This window comes from Danio rerio, chromosome 4 (genome assembly GCF_049306965.1).
Source record: "Danio rerio strain Tuebingen ecotype United States chromosome 4, GRCz12tu, whole genome shotgun sequence".
NCBI classification, from domain to species: Eukaryota; Metazoa; Chordata; class Actinopteri; order Cypriniformes; family Danionidae; genus Danio; species Danio rerio.
In genome coordinates, this window is record NC_133179.1 from 43957501 (window position 1) to 43976271 (window position 18771).

Here is an 18771-nt window from a genome sequence, read left to right on the forward strand (position 1 = left end):
AAAACCAGTAAAATGTTGTTGTCAGTTGGTTGAACTGACAAGTTAAAGTAAATGGGAATATATGCATAGCCTACATTTCCCCTATTTGTTGTACAAAAAAGAAAGATAATGTAAACAATTTGTTGTTAAGCCAGTAAATTTAAGTTACCCAAACTGTTTCTGCTGTTCTGATCTGGGGGACGCCTAAACCTCTGTTTAAGCAACAATTGGTCAGAACAGAATAATAATTATGATTAAGTCTATTTTTAGTACTTTCGTAGTACCTTAAAGTACCTCTTTAATATGTACAACAAGAAAAAAATAATTTCATTGCATATATTTGCTCTGTGAAAGAATGACTGAGTAATGCTTGGCCAAACACATACATTTCAGAAGCTGTGTGATTTGCATTACCACTAGTTGCCACTTTCTTGTGCTTGAATGTTAAAATAGCCCTCTTATGAGTTTCAGTTACTGCAATGTACCCCATTAATTCGAGGTTAAGCCCCCAGGTCTAAGCCATTTCAAGATGAATGAATAAGTAGATAAATACATCTACATATGTTTAAAACTTCTAATTTCAATTTGTAAATCACTTTGCATAAAAGTTTACTAAATTAATAAATGTAATATAAATTTAAAGATGGTTGCTTTGAGCCAAGGTACATACAATTCTTACTGGTAGTTTCCACTAAAACTAGTTATTTTCTTAGTCTGATGATTCTGGTGGAAAAAAAAAGATGGACAAAGGAAGAGAGGGTAGCATTAAAGAGAAAGCATTTAATTATTGAAATTTAATGGTATAAGTCATTTTTATACTGTTTCATTTGCCAAACATTCAGCCAGTGATGGTTAATTTGCAAAAGGACAGCCTGTGTAAGTAAATTTTCCCATTCTGCCCCTGGCATAAAGTACAGCCTAAATCTGTAGCACTGACTCAAATCACATTAAAAGAAACACATTCACCATGGTTTTGAATAGATGTGTACACAAATAACAAAAAAAAAACTGTCTTTCAACAGTAAATCTATAGTAAATTTATATAGTTTCTGTGATAACAAAAACTAGAAACAATATTTACAATATATTTGGCATCAAATTTATAAAGCATTAAAATTATTATTAATTTAATTCAGTCAGAGAATTTATACAAAAGTATTTTAAGTTATATACACTAAACATACTGTCATCTGGCTTTCAACACTTACTATGGAATACAATTCTCAATAGCAAAGGACATGGCAGACATTGCAGTGAAGATCTAAAAGTGTAGGTTGAGTTTTGGGTGGGATTAAGTGAGGAGAGAGAAACAGGCTGACAGCGGTGACAGAAACATAGCAGCGCTACATGGCAAGAGCTGTACTGTGACACACCTACATCTATGATCACTGTAAATGCCCACCCTAAACAGCCAGATACACATCACCCACTCTTCCTCATCGACACCCCTCACTCAAACCTCCAACGGCCATACACCTAGATCCCACAAACCCACTCATGCTACCACACTTTACTCATCCAACTCACCTTTTTACACCCGTATCCACTACACAAGCCTTCAACTACGTTCCCCCAACCCACTTCTCCCACATCTTCATACCCACATGTACCTTGCACCTTCTTCCACACCCACCAACAATATGAAACCCACCCATAACCCATACACTAACATCCACCAAAAAACATTTACTAACACCCTGTTCATCCACTGACATATACACAAATAATCCCTTACACAAATAAGTCAGACACTCAATACCACTCCTACAAACACACTATACATCCACTAACACTCAAACCTCCACTAACACCCTGTATACTCACTAACACTCAAACCTCCACTAACACCCTGTATACTCACTAACACTCAAACCTCCACTAACACCCTGTATACTCACTAACACTCAAACCTCCCCTAACACCCTGTATACTCACTAACACTCAAACCTCCCCTAACACCCTGTATACTCACTAACACTCAAACCTCCCCTAACACCCTGTATACTCACTAACACTCAAACCTCCACTAACACCCTGTATACTCACTAACACTCAAACCTCCCCTAACACCCTGTATACTCACTAACACTCAAACCTCCCCTAACACCCTGTATACTCACTAACACTCAAACCTCCCCTAACACCCTGTATACTCACTAACACTCAAACCTCCCCTAACACCCTGTATACTCACTAACACTCAAACCTCCCCTAACACCCTGTATACTCACTAACACTCAAACCTCCCCTAACACCCTGTATACTCACTAACACTCAAACCTCCCCTAACACCCTGTATACTCACTAACACTCAAACCTCCCCTAACACCCTGTATACTCACTAACACTCAAACCTCCCCTAACACCCTGTATACTCACTGATACTCAAATCACTGTGTGTGTGTGTCAGTGGATGAACAGGGTGTTAGTAAATGTTTTTTGGTGGATGTTAGTGTATGGGTTATGGGTGGGTTTCATATTGTTGGTGGGTGTGGAAGAAGGTGCACGGTACATGTGGGTATGAAGATGTGGGAGAAGTGGGTTGGGGGAACGTAGTTGAAGGGTTGTGTAGTGGATACGGGTGTAGAAAGGTGAGTTGGATGAGTAAAGTGTGGTAGCATGAGTGGGTTTGTGGGATCTAGGTGTATGGCCGTTAGAGGTTTGAGTGAGGGGTGTCGATGAGGAAGAGTGGGTGATGTGTATCTGGCTGTTTAGGGTGGGCGTTTACAGTGATCATAGATGTAGGTGTGTCACAGTACAGCTCTTGCCATGTAGCGCTGCTATGTTTCTGTCACCGCTGTCAGCCTGTTTCTCTCCCCTCACTTAATCCCACCCAAAACTCAACCTACACTTTCTACACCGTTTAATCCCTCTCATATGAGTTTGGAAAGTCACAGATAAAGATATTATCTGAAGAGCAGATAGTAAAACTCTTTTGTTTGATGCTGTTTAATGGGACAAATTGCAGAGGGGACCGATAATCTCTAACAAGTTTTACATGTGGCACAAAACCAAAGTTTTGAGGAAGTGCAAAGATCGGCTGTGTATCAAACCTCTTGAAGAACAGACCAATTTCTGTCTCCCCTTCTGCTGTAAATGACACAATGTCCTGTATTTCTCCATGGCATCCATTATTTAACTGAATGGCACTTTCCCTTCTTCTCTTAGACCGACAGTAGGCCTTGCTGGTAAAAACCAGACCATTATGGACCATCCTATTGTGTACTAGTACAATTTCTGGTACTTGTCTCTCTGCTGAGATGAAGGCACTCATTTCCTCATCCTTTAAATGCTTAGTTGTGCCACTGTCTAAAACTGTGGTGCCCTGCCAACGCAGACATTTCTGCACTCTTGGATATTCACTGAATTCTCTGCAGAAGTTTAACACATGGTCACTGATCACATGTTTTGTTGCAAAGCATGACATGGCTTTATGCAACAGAAACTTGTTGACAATCTGAACAGCAACACTTTTAGTTCCGTGGATCAACTTCAAGAGACGTCCGTTCGCATTTTCAAAAACAAAAGCCGAGTGTGCCCACAATGGACCCCACAGTTTCACTGACTTCGCAAGGTGAGTGAGAAGATGTACATTGAAAGTCATGCCTGTCTCTCCATAGAGTAACTGAAATTTGACAACAAACTCAAGGAGCATGATGTCTGCTTTGTTGACTTCCTCATAGGTGACAGACTCCTGCAAAAGAAGGAATACTGCCGATACAAGTAAACTGAGATGTTTCAAATACCGAGTATCAAGCACACCTTCAAGACATGGCAAACAATAGAAAAGCAACCAAGCTCTCCATTCTGATGCCTTCCAGTACCTGAACTCCTCAATTGGCCTAGGCAAGCGGGTAATGAGATGTGGAGGTTGGATGCTTCTGATGCGATTTTCTATTACACGTAATGTGTCTGGTCTACCAATATAATAGGGCTGATCACAACTCTGAAGAAAAAGTTCAGTAATCTGTCTGGTAACACCAAGAAGGACAGCATGCATATAATCAGGTACGAAGCCCCACACTACATCAAAGAACGGCATGTTTATCAGTTGGGATGGACCTTTAACACCTCTGACAGGCCTACCTTCAGCAAAGGCAATCTCCATATCTCTAATTATAGATTTTGAGTCTCTGTCATCGTATCCTGAAGCTGACACAGTATACTTTACGTGTCGCTCAACTAAAACACCTGGATGAAGGCAGAAGCCACACCCATAATAGCCATTAAATTAGGTCATGTTCTGCATTGCCGGTCTTGCTTTAGAATCTACACAGCAGCAGATGCCAACAATTTTGCTATTTATCTGAACACCATTTTTTCTCCATGAAACACCTTTAGAGCTGAGTGACTTTGCTTGTTCAGTAAATGGTTTCAGGTAAACTTGCATAGATGGCTCATGGGTTCCAAACCAAAGACCGGCAAGAATCACATGCTTGAATCTAATTTTGGGAGGTAGTTCATTCAAGTGTAGGTGTATTGGCCAAATAGAAAATTTTGAAGATTTGAAAACAGGAGACCCATCTGAATTAAAATTGTATGAAAAGTTGTTAGAATTTGACAGAATCCCTCCTGGTTCAGACAGCTTTTCATAAAATGCTCCATCAAATATGTCTGAGATAACATTCTCAACACTGTGTGGTCTGTCAAAGCGATAGCCGAGGTGCTTCTGTATTTCAGGATTTTCCAGAAGATTCTGGATTTGTGGTGCAACTGGCACATTGATAAAAAAGCTACCATTATTTAAAGTAGTGATGTCAACTGTTTCGCTGCAGGATGGACATTGATTTATGTTCTGGTCAGTGACTTGTTTTTGTGTGCCTAAGTGGCATTTGCAGGCCTGACAATAAAGGTGAAAGTCTACAATCTCTGAGTTGTTCTTGAAAACCTTGTTAAACAAATGTTTTGAACCTGGAACAACATCATTACCAAACAGGAAATTAATCAGAGTCAACAAGTCATCTAGTTGACAGCCAGTAATGTTATGCACAGCAGCATGAGTCATTATTAGCAGTAGAGCCTCAGCCTTTGTGATGGAGCCTGTGGATTTGAGAATATTGTCCATGCCTTTGTCCGTGCCTATTTTTTTAAGTGGATCATCAGTTGGCGTTGGATCATCACTTTCACTATCTGTTCCATCTGTGTCTTCAGAAGATGTGCTAAAAGTGTTCTCCTCTGGTTCGTCCAAAACAAGTAAATCTGATAAATCTCCACCCTAGAGATTAAAAAAATATATATATATATTTACATGCAGTATAGTTTGGGACAGGATAAACAACTAATATGTATTGGTTGTACAATGGATGATTCATTGTATGCATATTGATAATGTGCTATATAAATATATAGCTTCTGAAAACTAAGCTCTTGCAGCCTAAAGGTTTGTTATAAATTCCATATACAATAGCACATTTCATTTTTTATAAATAGCTTTTTGGTTTTGGGCATAAATAAGGTTTTCTTTTATTTGTTGTTAAGAAGAAATCCCAGAAGATGGGTTTTATGATGTTTTGATGAATAAAAAAAGTGGAATAAAAATATGTTCTCATGCATATTGATATATATATTTATTTATTTTTGTTTAGATTTCAAATTCATAGCCTTAAGTGCTAAGGAGGGACACCAGCTGGCAATTTCTCAGACATAGAAAGACAAATTTGTTCCCCAAATGAAAAACAAAAACATTAAAAGAATAAAGACAGAAAGAACATAATACGTAAATGATAATCTTAATAAATTGTTTCATTTAGGATCAATTTTTTTTAAAGGAATTAAAAAAAAAAACTAATATATATATATATATATATATATATATATATATATATATATATATATATATATATATATATATATATATTGTTTTTTTTAAATTATATTATTTAATTTTTTATTGTTAAATGTATATGAATACATTAACATGTACTTAATTTGAATTTTTGCAAGTTTTGTCTTCCATGCAAAACTTCAGACATCAGCTCACCTTTGTGAGTCAAAAAAAGCGGGTCTCTGTCTGCTTAGAATTTAGTGTAAAGAGAGACTATGCTGCATTATAGCAGACCTACTGTAACATATGCCGGGTCTGACCCACCCAGTCCCTAGAATCCAAAAGACCCAATATTGTTTTGATTCAGTGTGAATGTGCCATTTTAAGTAGTGTTGATGTCATTACAACCCAAATGAAGTCTACCAATTCAAGTCAAAAATCACCTACAATATACTGTAAGTAAGCTTTATATATTTCAGATATTGTAATTTTTTAAAATAATTGTATAATTTTATAAAAAGACCAAATAGACTAATGAGATTTTATTAAGATTTATATTAAAACAAAATTCTGTACCATGTAAATTAACGTTAGCTATACATTCACACAAATGAATGTGCAAATGTGTTACAAACATTATGCTACATTAGGCCCCAAATTATTATGCAGAAGTTTAATTAATTAGTTGATTTCATTGTTATTATTTGTTTCTTTTGCTTCATTAGATTTTTTATTGACTTTTGTATTAAGACTAATTCTAAACAAAAAAACATTTGATACATTTTTCCAGATCAACACTTAAATGCAATAATTATTATTAAAATTAAATAGTTTTGTAAAATAATTAGCAGTGACAAATTGTGAAAAAAAATAGCTATGCTGAATTCAGTATCATATTTCTAGGTTTGCAGCAGAAACAATCAAGCAAATACATCATGCTTGTTTTCATTTTTCTTATTTTACAAAGAGTTTTATGTCTAAAGTGTTTTGACTATATTGTGAATATAAAAAACTAGCCACATATATATATATATGTGTGTGTGTGTGTGTGTTTGTGTGTGTGTGTGTGTGTGTGTATGTGTGTGTGTGTGTGTGTGTGTGTGTGTGTGTATGTGTGTGTGTTTGTGTGAATCCGAAATGCATATGTCTTACATTGCAGTGTTTCCTCATGAGCGCAGTATTAAAAGTCGAGATTGCGTTAATGTAATAGTCTACGAGCATGCGGATCTCTTTGCTTGCGCGCCGATTTCCTCTGCTCGTGCATTTGTGCGCTCTCAAGTAAACGCTGCTGAAGTGCGATTAAGTGCGTTTATGTAATGAGTATGTCTCCAGCATTTATTTGTTTTGCTAGGAATATTTATGAATGTGTCCAATAGACCTACAGAGTAGGTTTGTGATGATGAGGAAATTTCCCCACCGGTTAATCGACATGTGACAACACCGGTAATACCGGTATCACCGTGGGAGTGGGCGTTTCTTCTTTTCCTCCTTTTTTCTGCTTTTAAATAGCTAATAAATGCGTGCGTATAATACTTTCACTTTCAGTTTTGCGGGAGTTGCCAATTCGGCGTCAATTGTTTGAATGGACGAAAAGGAAACTACAAAAAAAAAAAAAATCACTGTTAAACAACACATAACTTTTATTACCATAACGAATAAAACACAACAATACTACAGGCTAAAAAAACTGGAAGTTAGGACCATACAAATAACAACCATAAACGCCTATATTATATATTAACAGCTTAGTCCTTATGAACAATCCGTTTATAAAATACATTATTAACGAATCTATAGCCTATTGAAGAATAGACCGAATGTGAAATATGATCCTTGCATAATGATCACAACTAAACAAGCTGGCACTCATTTTATATATAAACTATGAATAAAAAATAATAATAATAAAAATGTTGAGAAATGGAACATTATGTAAAAAAAAAAATTGTAAAGACTACAGGCTAAATAAAAGCGCCTTGTCAGAGCTAAACATCACCGCACACGTGTCAGTTTACAGCTTCTGTAAAGTTCAGACATCATATACAGATCACACAATCTCAATAAACAACATGTAAATGTATAAATATTTCGATAAGTATTGTTATGGAATATTTATAACTATATGATCTTGCTTTTTGGTTATGATACCAGCTTTGATCTCTCTTAAAAGCGGCAGTTACAGGCGCTGCATAAGGGCGTGCACTGTCAATGGCGGAATACACACAGCACTGGCAAGACGTTTTATTTTTAGTTTTATTTGTTGCAGATTTGCACGTTGTTGCTTTTTAAAAATACCTTTTATTTTTAAAATCTCTCAAGTTAATGTTGTCTATCGAGTAACATAATCTTTCTCGGATTGGAGTTCGTTGCGCAGTAAGATTGACCAACACCACCCTGTAAGTTAACACACTGCATACTGTAGGTCCACAGCTCTGGTGTGTTCTGAATTACATGTTTTAAATGACAGCGAGACATGCTACGTTTAGTTTTTACTGTAAAATATAGATTATAACCGAGAACACAGTACAATCATATGTTTTGAATGGCTTGCCTATTGACGGCGTAGGCTAACCGTTAAATAGGCTGAGTTAATTTTATTAATATTAAAACACATTAAAACAAACTAGCCACCCTTTGATTTTTTTCGTTTACGTATATTTTTTTCAAACGGAAAATGCAATGAATATTTTATTTTGGTTTTCATTTTATTAGAAATAATATAATTTAAAGGCTACACAACTCCTCCATGGCTCCAATTGCGTTTTGACAGATAACATAGATAGACTTTCTGGCTCAAAGATATTTATGCCTGTTAATTTCAGCGCTGTATTTTGACAGATTTCGCAAAGGCTTCAGCTATTCTACCTGTCAGCTGGTACCAGCCTCGGTTTTGTGACTTGACTTGTTAGGCGTCTGTGTCTAGATGACAGCGAGAGAGAGAGAGAGATGAGATCAGACCTCAGATTCGATGTGTGGCTGCACGTCTCAGTTACTTTGTTTAAATTTTTAATATTGGCTCATCTAAATTAACTTTTCATTTATTAAAAGCCAAAATATTGCCAGACAGACGAAGCAACTTTCGGTTTTTGAAGAGAGCGTCCTCAGACATAAAAGACACGCGCACACACAGGTTAGCCTTACCTCTTGTAGGCCAATTCATTATGGATTTTTTTTTAATTAAACGCATAATAATCAAGTGCAAAAAAAACAGCTGAACTTCGGAAAAAGTGCTCACGGCTGTTGCCGCTATAGTTGCTTTGTTTCTCTGCAGTTGGCTTATTAATGGCGTAGCACTGCTAAATCACTCTTGTTTTAGTAAAAAAAAGATAATTTATTATTAAACATTATGAGATAATGGTCGCGTGATTTTTAAAATGAGAGTATGCGTTGCGTATTTATGGCTATTTATGGCTATAAGTGTGTTAAAGGTGCGTGTATAAATTAGTTGTGTTTCCTCCAACTGCTGCCACCTTTGTCAGGCAAAGTTTGCAGATTGCCTCATTAACGTCTTCAGGTTCTCTTTTTGCATTTAGTTTAAACCCAAAATATAGCCAAACAGATACTTTTGCATTGCGTTTTGACACTTTATCGTCTGCCATTCTCTTTCTGTAAATTCGACGCATTGTAGCTATGTTCAGATGATAAATATAGTGCATGCTCTCGTCTTAAGTAAATTATTTAGAATTATGTTTCACATTTAATTCAAATAAATATTTAATAAAAAAAAACGAATACTTAAAAAAAACAAATGTGGGGACGGTGTCACAGTGAAAAAGTGATGTCACCGGTGTTGAGTCTTAAAACCGGTATCACCGTCAACACCGTCTATCGTGGCAAGCCTACTACAGGGCTCAATTTAATGTTCTCGTTAGATTTAAATACATTGTGCCTCGTCACAGTATGGATAACCCACAGTACCCGCCTTTTGGGTGTCTGGTGATGAAATTGTTATAGCTGACTGTGAGGGGGCGTCTGAACTAGAGCTGTTATCAGGCTATAAAAGTTAGGCCCGATAGATCCTGAACCCGACAAGTACATTTTGATTGACAGCTTTTTAAAAGCCCGTTTAAGCCGAACCCGTTTATAGCCCGACATTATCCAAATGTGCACATGCACACAGCTCTTTTCTCTTTTTTCATGAATGAGTCATTATATGCGTTAACATTACTTATTCATAACATAGGCTACAGGCCAAGTTGGAACAAAAAAATAAAATAAGTCCTCTGTATCATCTTAACATCTCAACACTCTAAATAGGCCTGGGTACAAACACTTAACCTTTAAATTGGCCAACACACCCATAAAAATAAGTCTTTCTTAGCAAATTAATTAAAATAAATGATAAATGATGACAGGTATTTGGCAATAACAAAATTAAGATAAAGGCTCTGTGGGATTTGTTTTGCCAATTTTCTTCACAATAAGGCAATGGTGAAGCTGAATAATAAAAGAATAATGCCAGCATAAGCATGTATACTCTTACTACATTATTTTATGGTTTAATTAATATTTAGTTTTAATTTGAAATTCTTTACTCATCAAGATTAGGCTATGTGTTTTTGTGGGGGAACATTATTGAATCCACTGTAAATGGCTTTAGTGCAGTCCTTCGCTCACTGAGCAGCACTGAACACCCTTTCACTGCTGCTGCTACTGGCCGGGATGCACTACTGATCTGGCTAATTTAGCATGTTTTGGATAGGATTGTTTGTTCATCTTCTACCAGTCAAGAACATTCATTTCAACTTCCGTGACAGCGGATTCAATGCAGCGAGTGACCTTGTCATGTTCCCTGTCAGCTCGCTGGACACTGCTCCTTAGTGCCCTACTGTAATACGCAGTGTATAAGCGACCGCCGAAATACCTTAGTGGCTAGAATGACTTTTCGAATTAAACTGGCGGCTGGCCTGACCGCTGTCGAAATTCGCTCTTTTTGACATCTCCGTCATCATCTGTTTCACCTTTGCAGGGACGGATTTCAATGTTGTAACAAACAATTTGATTACTTCTTCGCGCTAATCGAAATGCATCACATGACTGTTCATTTACTGCGCAAGCCCAAGCCTAGACCCACTATGACTAGCTGCTGCAACGTCCCGCGGCTGCTTTCGTCTTTTCATGTGCGACTCGACGACTTTGAGCCCCATGGTTCCTAATGAATAGGTCTTTTTGCAGAATTTACACATTGACTCTTTGCCACGTCGTTAAGTTTAAACTTTCCCATCTTTGCATTTTGAACCTCACCTCGGCAACCGCATAATGACAGCACGCAGGTGCAGACCGACGCAAGCGTCTGTAGCCGACCTGCCGTAATAAGCTAATAAATCACGGCGACTGTCATTTCTCTCCTGCTTCACACATACTGAATAAATCAACTATTAGATGTTTTACGGTGAACCACGGTGCTTCCCTATCATCATTAAGCACATCTGCTAAAAATGTAATACCTACAGCCATTTTACGGTAAATTTAAGTCAATTTAAGACCTTAATTTCATGGATTTTAATTTAAGATATTTTTTAAGACTTTTTAAGGACCCGCGGGAACCCTGTATTACTTTTTGGTGTGATTATTACCCGCTATTAAAAAAATAAAATGTTTTGAATGAGAAGCTGTAATGTAGCCATGGCGGGATGATTTTTGGCATGGCGCCCCGCCATGGAAGAATGAGTGTAGCCAAAACCATGCATTGTAAACTCAAAGATGTAGTTTGTAAGATTGACACTTAGTAGTTGAACTAGGTATTGCAGTTCAAATTTAAAACACTTTTTCACCCGTCCTCTCCGACAACTCCACACAAATGCAGATTGCCAGATTAATGACACCAAAAGAAGTGAGCATCCCTGACTATCAAGCCTTCAACATAACTACACCTGACATCATGTTCTAACCTTCACCTTAAATTTCTATTTTGAACAGAAAAATATTTAAATGACCTCCATTTCTCACAGATGATCAGCAGCATAAACTATATGACAATAGTTACCTCAGGTACAGATTATGTGCTTTTCTCAGGGTTAAATGCTACCAATGCCAATCAGGGGCGCAGCAACCAGGGGGATGGGAGGATACATCCCCCTCACTTTTAGAGACAGACCAATTAGAAGGTGATTAATAATAAAATGAATGTAAAATTCTATTTCTGCTACCCCCCCCCCATTGTAGTTGAAAATATTCAATAATAATAATATATTTTTATATATTATTTGTTCTTTATATTTGTTATTTGATTTTAAATAGCATTTGGTTTTAAATCAAGTTTTAAAATTGTATTTATTTTAAGTTGCATAGTTCCCACAGTTGGAATTTTTGTGTAAATGTAGTTGTAGTGATTTAGCCCTTTTTTAACTGCCCAGATAAGTTTATGCCAGCTGCAACAAGTGAATAAAATACCTCTGAATCAGACATGTTAGAAGGGGTCTTGTCTGTGTCTGTGTTGATCTGCTCTGGGTCTATTGAGCTGTTGTCAGCATTGTGGTTGCTTATCATCGATTCTTCTTCCTCCTATAAAACAAAAGACAGGCCATTAATATTCTTGATTATACATTACTTACATATTGTTCATAATATTCTATATTTTATAATATCTTGTATTCAGCAGAAGAAAGAAACAACTTAAGGGTGACTATGTTAGTATTAAGATTTTAGTTTTAAGGATAAATACAAGCTATTACCTTCTGTGATCAAAAACCTTAACAAAATTAGAATTTATAAGATATAAACATGATATAAACATCCAAAGCTTGAAGTTTCTCACTTCTGCTTAAATGGATCAATGATTTTCATGATGCCACCTCATACATGTTACCAGTTTCTTACCAAATCTTCTGACCGATCAATATATGCAATTTTTTTTTAAATCTTATATTAATTCAAAAATTATATAAAAAAAAAAAACTATACTTGCTTTAAAGGGCACCTATCAGGCAAATGTAACTTTTGAAAGCTATTTGGACAGGAATGAGTAAGTATAGTGCGTAGATTTAAAACCACAAAAAAGTGATCCACATACATTTACTTGCTAACTTCATCAAATATATTTTTACCCAATAACGGTGATTATAGCCCGTAATTGAATGTCATAACTGGCATCACTCGTTAGACATCATCAATATATGATCATGTCATCTTATCAGCCATCCCTAGTAGTGAGAATTACACTGTTAAAATGACTCCACCTTACCCTACAAACTAGAGGTGCTTTACACCTGTAGATTGATTGTTCTGAAACAAGAATTAAAACTGTTACAAGGATGCTTTTTTTCTTGGTGCAGTTTTCACATGGGCTGTGTCCGAAATTACATACCATACTATATAGTAGGGCTGCTCGATTTTGAAAAAAATCATAATCACGATTATTTTAGTCATAATTGTAATCACGATTATTCAAAACAATTATCAGTTGAAGTCAAAATTATTAGCGCTCCTGAGAATTTTGTTTTTTTTAAATAACTATTTCCCAATTTATGTTAAACTGAGCAAGGAATTTTAACAGTATTTCCTCTAATATTTTTTTTTTTCTGGAGAAAGTCTTATTTGTTTTATTTTAGCTAGAATAAAAGCAGGTTTAAATATTTTGAAACCCATTTTAAGGTCAATATTATTAGCCCCCTTAAGCAATATATTTTTTGATTGCCTGCAGAAGAAACTACTGTTATACAATGACTTGCCTAATTAATCTAATTAAGCCTTTGAATTGCACTTTAATTTGGATGCTTGTATTTTGAAAAACATCTAGTCAAATGTTATGTACTGTCATTATAGCAAAGATAAAACAAATCAGTAATTAGACATGATATATCAAAACTATAATGTTCAGAAATAAGTAAAAAAAAAACTTCTTTCCATTAAACAAAAATTGGAGGAAAGGGTTGCTAATATTCAGGAGGGCTAATAATTCTGACTTCAACTGCATATATCCAGTTATTTTCCACCCTGCGAAGGAAAGAGAAATAAAAACAATAGAATAAAAATATGAAACAAACTGTGATTTAAGCATATTCACCTTAAGAAAAACACTTCAGCTACAAAAATCCTTCAGTCAAGAGCAGAGAGGAATTTTCTCGTCGTTTGATTAATGATAAAACAGGCGGCAGCATTTCGCACTTTCACTTTAATGGTTTCTCTTTCACGTCTTTTGATTCTCAACTCGTTTGTTTATTAATCACCGCGTTTTGACACCTATTTGACCATTAAAGCGCTCACGTTAATGATTTTAGATGTCTGCGCTCCTCTACTCATCTCAGTGTGCGAATGAGACCGAATGCTGACCGCGTGCTTATGTGTGTGTTGCACACACACATAAGTACGCGGTCATACGCGCTTTTGGTATATGATGCAGTAATCGTTTATCTCGATTAATGGTTTTTCATAATCGTTAGAAGCCATAATCGAAATCGAAATCGGATTTTCGATTAATTGCACAGCCCTACTATATAGAATGCTAAAAACAGTATGCTAGCCGAGTAGTATGTCTGAATTCATAAAATTTAAAAACCAGTATGTGAGAAGTACACGGATGAACTACTACTTCCGGCAACTTATCCAGCACATGTTTTACGCAGCGGATACCCTACCAGCCGCAACCCACCTATGGGAAACATCCATACACACTCATTCACACTCATACACTACGGACAATTTAGCTTACCCAATTCACCTGTACCGCATGTCTTTGGACTGTGGGGGAAAACAGAGCACCCAAAAGAAACCCAGGCAAATTCAGGGAGAACATGCAAACTCCACACAGAAACATCAACTGACCCAGCCGAGGCTCGAACCAGCGACCTTCTTGCTGTTAGGCGACAACACTACCTACTGTGCCACTGTGTCGCCTATATTATATTATATTATATTATATTACTATTTAAATGTTTGATCTTTCCCGACGGTAATTACATTTTTTCTAATGGAAAACCAACACTTGTTTGCACTATTAAGATGTTGTGGTTGTGTTTAAATTAAAATGGATGTGTCTTTGATTCAATAACAATGAATATTTTCAAACGTCTATTTGCAAACTATAGCAGCCTGAATAACAAAAAAAAAAAAATATATATATATATGTATATATATATATATATATATATATATATATATATATATATATATATATATATATATATATATATATATATATATATACACATATTATATATAATATATTGCATTTTATAATGAGGCAACATTATTTAATGCTACCTAATGTATAATGTACTAATGTACTTAATGTTATGTAATGTACTCTAATGTTATTAAACTTTTTGGTCCAGAAACGATACAACATCAGGCAATAACAAAGAGTTGGGTTTTTGGGTGCTAGTTGTTTAGCAATGGCTCAGTGTGTCCCAGCCTTTAGACAATTGATTTCTTTTTGGGTGAATGAAGCCAAATCACACAAATACCTCTGAATCAGACATGTGACAGGGGGTCTTGTCTGTGTCTTCGTGGATCTGTCCAGAGTCCATTGAGCTGTGGTCAACATTGTGGTTGTTTATCCTTAATTGATCTTCCTCCTATGGAACAACAGACAGGCCATCAAAATGTTTGAATCTTTCAAATACTGGTCATACTACATGACATTCTTTGGCTATAATTCATCAGTAAAAAAAGTTTAGAAAATTACATACAGGTCTAATAGTGTGCAGTAGACACATCCATCTTAATGATTTTTATATTACAGTATAAAAATACAGTTTGAGCATTCAAATTTCTGTCGTACGACACTGCGAAAATGGGTGGGATTAAAGAATAGGTCATGTTTTGATTTTCAATTTGTCTCACACAGTCATGTGATGTAGGTCGCAAGTCAGAGTTTACCAAGCTTGAACTTGAAGCACCAGCTTGCAATTCCAGTGCGTGCGTATAAACGGAAGCCTATGAGGCGAAAAGTGCAGTGTGACAGCGGCTTAAAACTGCACACTCGGGTATGTAAGGGCATGGTATTGGTAATAAATTGTAGATGGGTATCGCAATATGGTTACTCAATAGCCTTTGTCATTTATATGTAATTACATACTGATGTAATTAGTGTAATTACCTCTGAATCTGAAGAAACCTCATTTATATCTGAAAAGAAGTCATCTGTAGCTGAACAACTCTGGTCAGTAACCAACAGGTCCAAATTTGTCTCCTTAATGCTTTCCACCTATGTATGAAGATATAAATAATTAAAGACACAAACAGATGAAAAAGTCTAATTTTAAATAGTTTAAATGTGATTTTCTCATGTTTAAAAAACTAATTTGACACTTGCTGTCCATGACTTGTTTTTTTTGCAAAGTAATGCTTTGCATGGTGTAGTGTATATAATTTTAATATGTGAACGTTTAATAATTTGAAAAAATTGAGTAATAACCACTTAATTGTGGAATTTTCAACATATACTATAGTCATGTAATACTACAGATAAAGTTGAAGATACAGATGAAGCTTGAAGTTAAATTTTGCAGCTCAGGATTTAACACGTAAAATGTATTGTAGAAAATTATATTAATTAGTTGGGTTAAACTTAATGGATAAACAAAAAAGACAGTATTGTATATGTGTAAATTATCTGGATCTGTAACACATCACTCTACTAAAATTTAAGATATTATTGAATAACTACAAAAATTGCATTGCAAAAAAAATTGTAAATGAAGCTAAAATAAATGCAGCTAGCTTAGATGATTATTTTTTTAAATGTGATGATGTGATATCAAATTTTGATCAACTCATTATGTTAAATGTACAGTATATGACTTTATTTGGCAACTAAAAGAAGCTTGCTGTCAGTTTGCAATTAAAGAATTTAACAAATTAGGAATTTCTTTTAAAGATGTTTCACCCAATGTGACTAATCCAAACAATTGGAGTTGAGTTACACTCATCTGGGGTTTGTTCTTCGTACGGGGATTACTCAGTTAGTTAAACTTGGTTATTGACGATTTGACAACATGCAGGATTGTTTTGTTTAAAACTCATTTAAGAGTTGTTGTGAGCAACAGGTCTGGTAGCTCAAACCTGCTCGCAAACAGCAGCTTATTTCATATAAACAGAGTTAGATTCTCACTTAAGACCTTTCAAGCAAAGGTAATACTGAAACTATATTCCAAATGCTGATACTTTCTCACAGTAGTAACCTATAGGTTATTTACACTGGGGAAAATTGTAAAATAGTAAAAAAAAAATTAAGCTTTAATAAAATTTGTGTATGATAATAGACTTGGCCAATATTCTCATTTTCTCGGGCACACATTTTGAAAGCTAATATGCGGTGATTTGATATTTCGCAAAAGTTGCAGACACCTTTACTAATATCAAAATGTTTTTTTTAAAGCAAAATTAATTTGAACAGCCATTTATTAAGAAACTTGAATAGGCCTACTATAATAAAGAACTTGACACATAATTGTGTAAAGCCTGCAACCCACAATTGATGTGGAAATGTATTGTGTATCATATTTAACAGTTTACTGCGGATTTGATGCAATTTTGCTCATGTGGATAAATGAATATTAATCAGATGATGCCATTACGCTGATGTGCCATCAACCAATCATTGCATTGCTGATCATAATTTTAAGGATCGATAGATCTGTCCCTCACAACACATGCAGCAATCTGAGAACAGTTTATTCAGATATTTTACTGATTTGTGAAGTTGTTTGAACAACCAGATTAGCCAGACATCAGTTATCAATGTAAAAATATCCAAGATCTGTGAATCAGCTTAGGTTGTTTAAACGAGGTATGAAGAACGAACCCCAGGTTGCAAAAAAGTTTCAGAAAGGTATCATACAATGTTAGGAGGGGTCTGGTATGAATATGAATATTCTGTCTATGAAACAAAATAAGGGCTTTGAAATTATGTTCGACTGTAACACATTTTACATGCAATAGCCATATTTTTATATTCATATTAAGTTGCTACATTAACAGTTGTTATTAACAGAAACAAGCACAGCTACCTCAAAACCAGCCATCTTCTCAAGCCTTTGTCTGGTTTTGGCTGGTATGATGGACACATTGCCAGGCTCCAGGTATTTCTTATATTTCCGTTTTGACATCTACACAAACTTTCAATAAGTAACATTGTACTTACACAAATATGTATTTTATACTATACACATAGACATACAGACATGTACCTTGTCATCATTTACTTCATCGGTTCTGTGTTGTGACCATTGGGCAGCTCATCTGATCTCTCAGGTGTGCTCTCAAAAAAATCGAAAGGTCTATTAGAGATGGAGAAAAGAACAATTTATTTTATTTATACACAATTAGACAAGTACTGTATCTTAATGCCACATATACATACATATATATATACGTTATTAAAATTGCGTTTGCGTTATGACGTGTGTGCCCGCTATCAGCCAGAGGACATAAAAGGGCTTTCGTGGATTTTTAAATTAACGGCATTTTAACGGTACCTCAAAGATGTTTGCCTATGTGCGGTATTCGGACGGGCACAAACACATTGTTCCCATAGAAGATATAAAAAAATTTGACCCTAAAAATTATAAACAGAATTATTTGTACCTTGTTCGCTGGGAAAACACGTTTTATCAAGCTCAGGTACTTCTGATAAAAGGTAAGGTTAACGTTTTGATGAAGTAAGACTGACTACGTCCGTTAACGTTATATTGTTTACTTACTTAACGTAACTTACCTTTCAGAGACCCGTGAAGAGATGGAGGAGGAACTGGCTAACCCGTCCAAGCGGATAAGGACAGCAAAAGTCCTCAACCAGGATGACGAAAAGGAAGTGTTTGAAACTGAAAAAGAAAAAGGAGCTCTGAAAAAGAAAAACGTAACGTATTTATAAAAATCTTATTTTAAACCTCTGAATGTTACCTCATAGATTGGCGTGATCTTCGTCTTCACACTGTAACTTCCGCTTGTCAAACGAATCACTTTAAAATGAATACATTTGAGTCCAAATGACTGGCAGTTCATATGAATCACTCCAGTTTGTTAGCTGTCTTACAATGAATCAGATGAATCAGATTATGGAGTCATTTTAGGTAGAGTCGCTAATC

The 18771-nt window shown here is 35.6% G+C and overlaps 3 protein-coding genes across 4 annotated transcripts in view; 1 reads left to right on the plus strand and 2 right to left on the minus strand.

The window, feature by feature from the left end:
• LOC101883766 (uncharacterized) overlaps nt 1-18771 on the minus strand; it is a 291682-nt gene that overhangs the window by 228537 nt on the left and 44374 nt on the right. The gene's annotated exons all lie outside the window — the stretch shown is intronic.
• On the minus strand, nt 2917-18656 carry LOC137487636 (uncharacterized). Its single transcript, XM_073947587.1, has 8 exons — nt 18587-18656; nt 18402-18507; nt 17875-17964; nt 17695-17793; nt 15783-15890; nt 15148-15258; nt 12137-12247; nt 2917-5194 (listed from the first exon to the last, which is right to left on the minus strand). The coding sequence occupies exons 4-8, from the start codon at nt 17791-17793 to the stop codon at nt 4211-4213; spliced, it is 1413 nt and encodes a 470-aa protein (XP_073803688.1). The 5' UTR covers nt 17875-17964; nt 18402-18507; nt 18587-18656; the 3' UTR covers nt 2917-4210.
• Nucleotides 18101-18771, plus strand: part of LOC141381669 (BEN domain-containing protein 5-like) — a 495902-nt gene continuing 495231 nt past the window's right edge. For both annotated transcript variants that reach the window (XM_073947755.1, XM_073947754.1), the window contains exons 1-2: nt 18101-18323; nt 18409-18542. In XM_073947755.1, the coding sequence (XP_073803856.1) occupies nt 18170-18323; nt 18409-18542 (288 nt within the window). In that variant the 5' untranslated portion in view covers nt 18101-18169. The remainder of the gene's footprint in view (nt 18324-18408; nt 18543-18771) is intronic.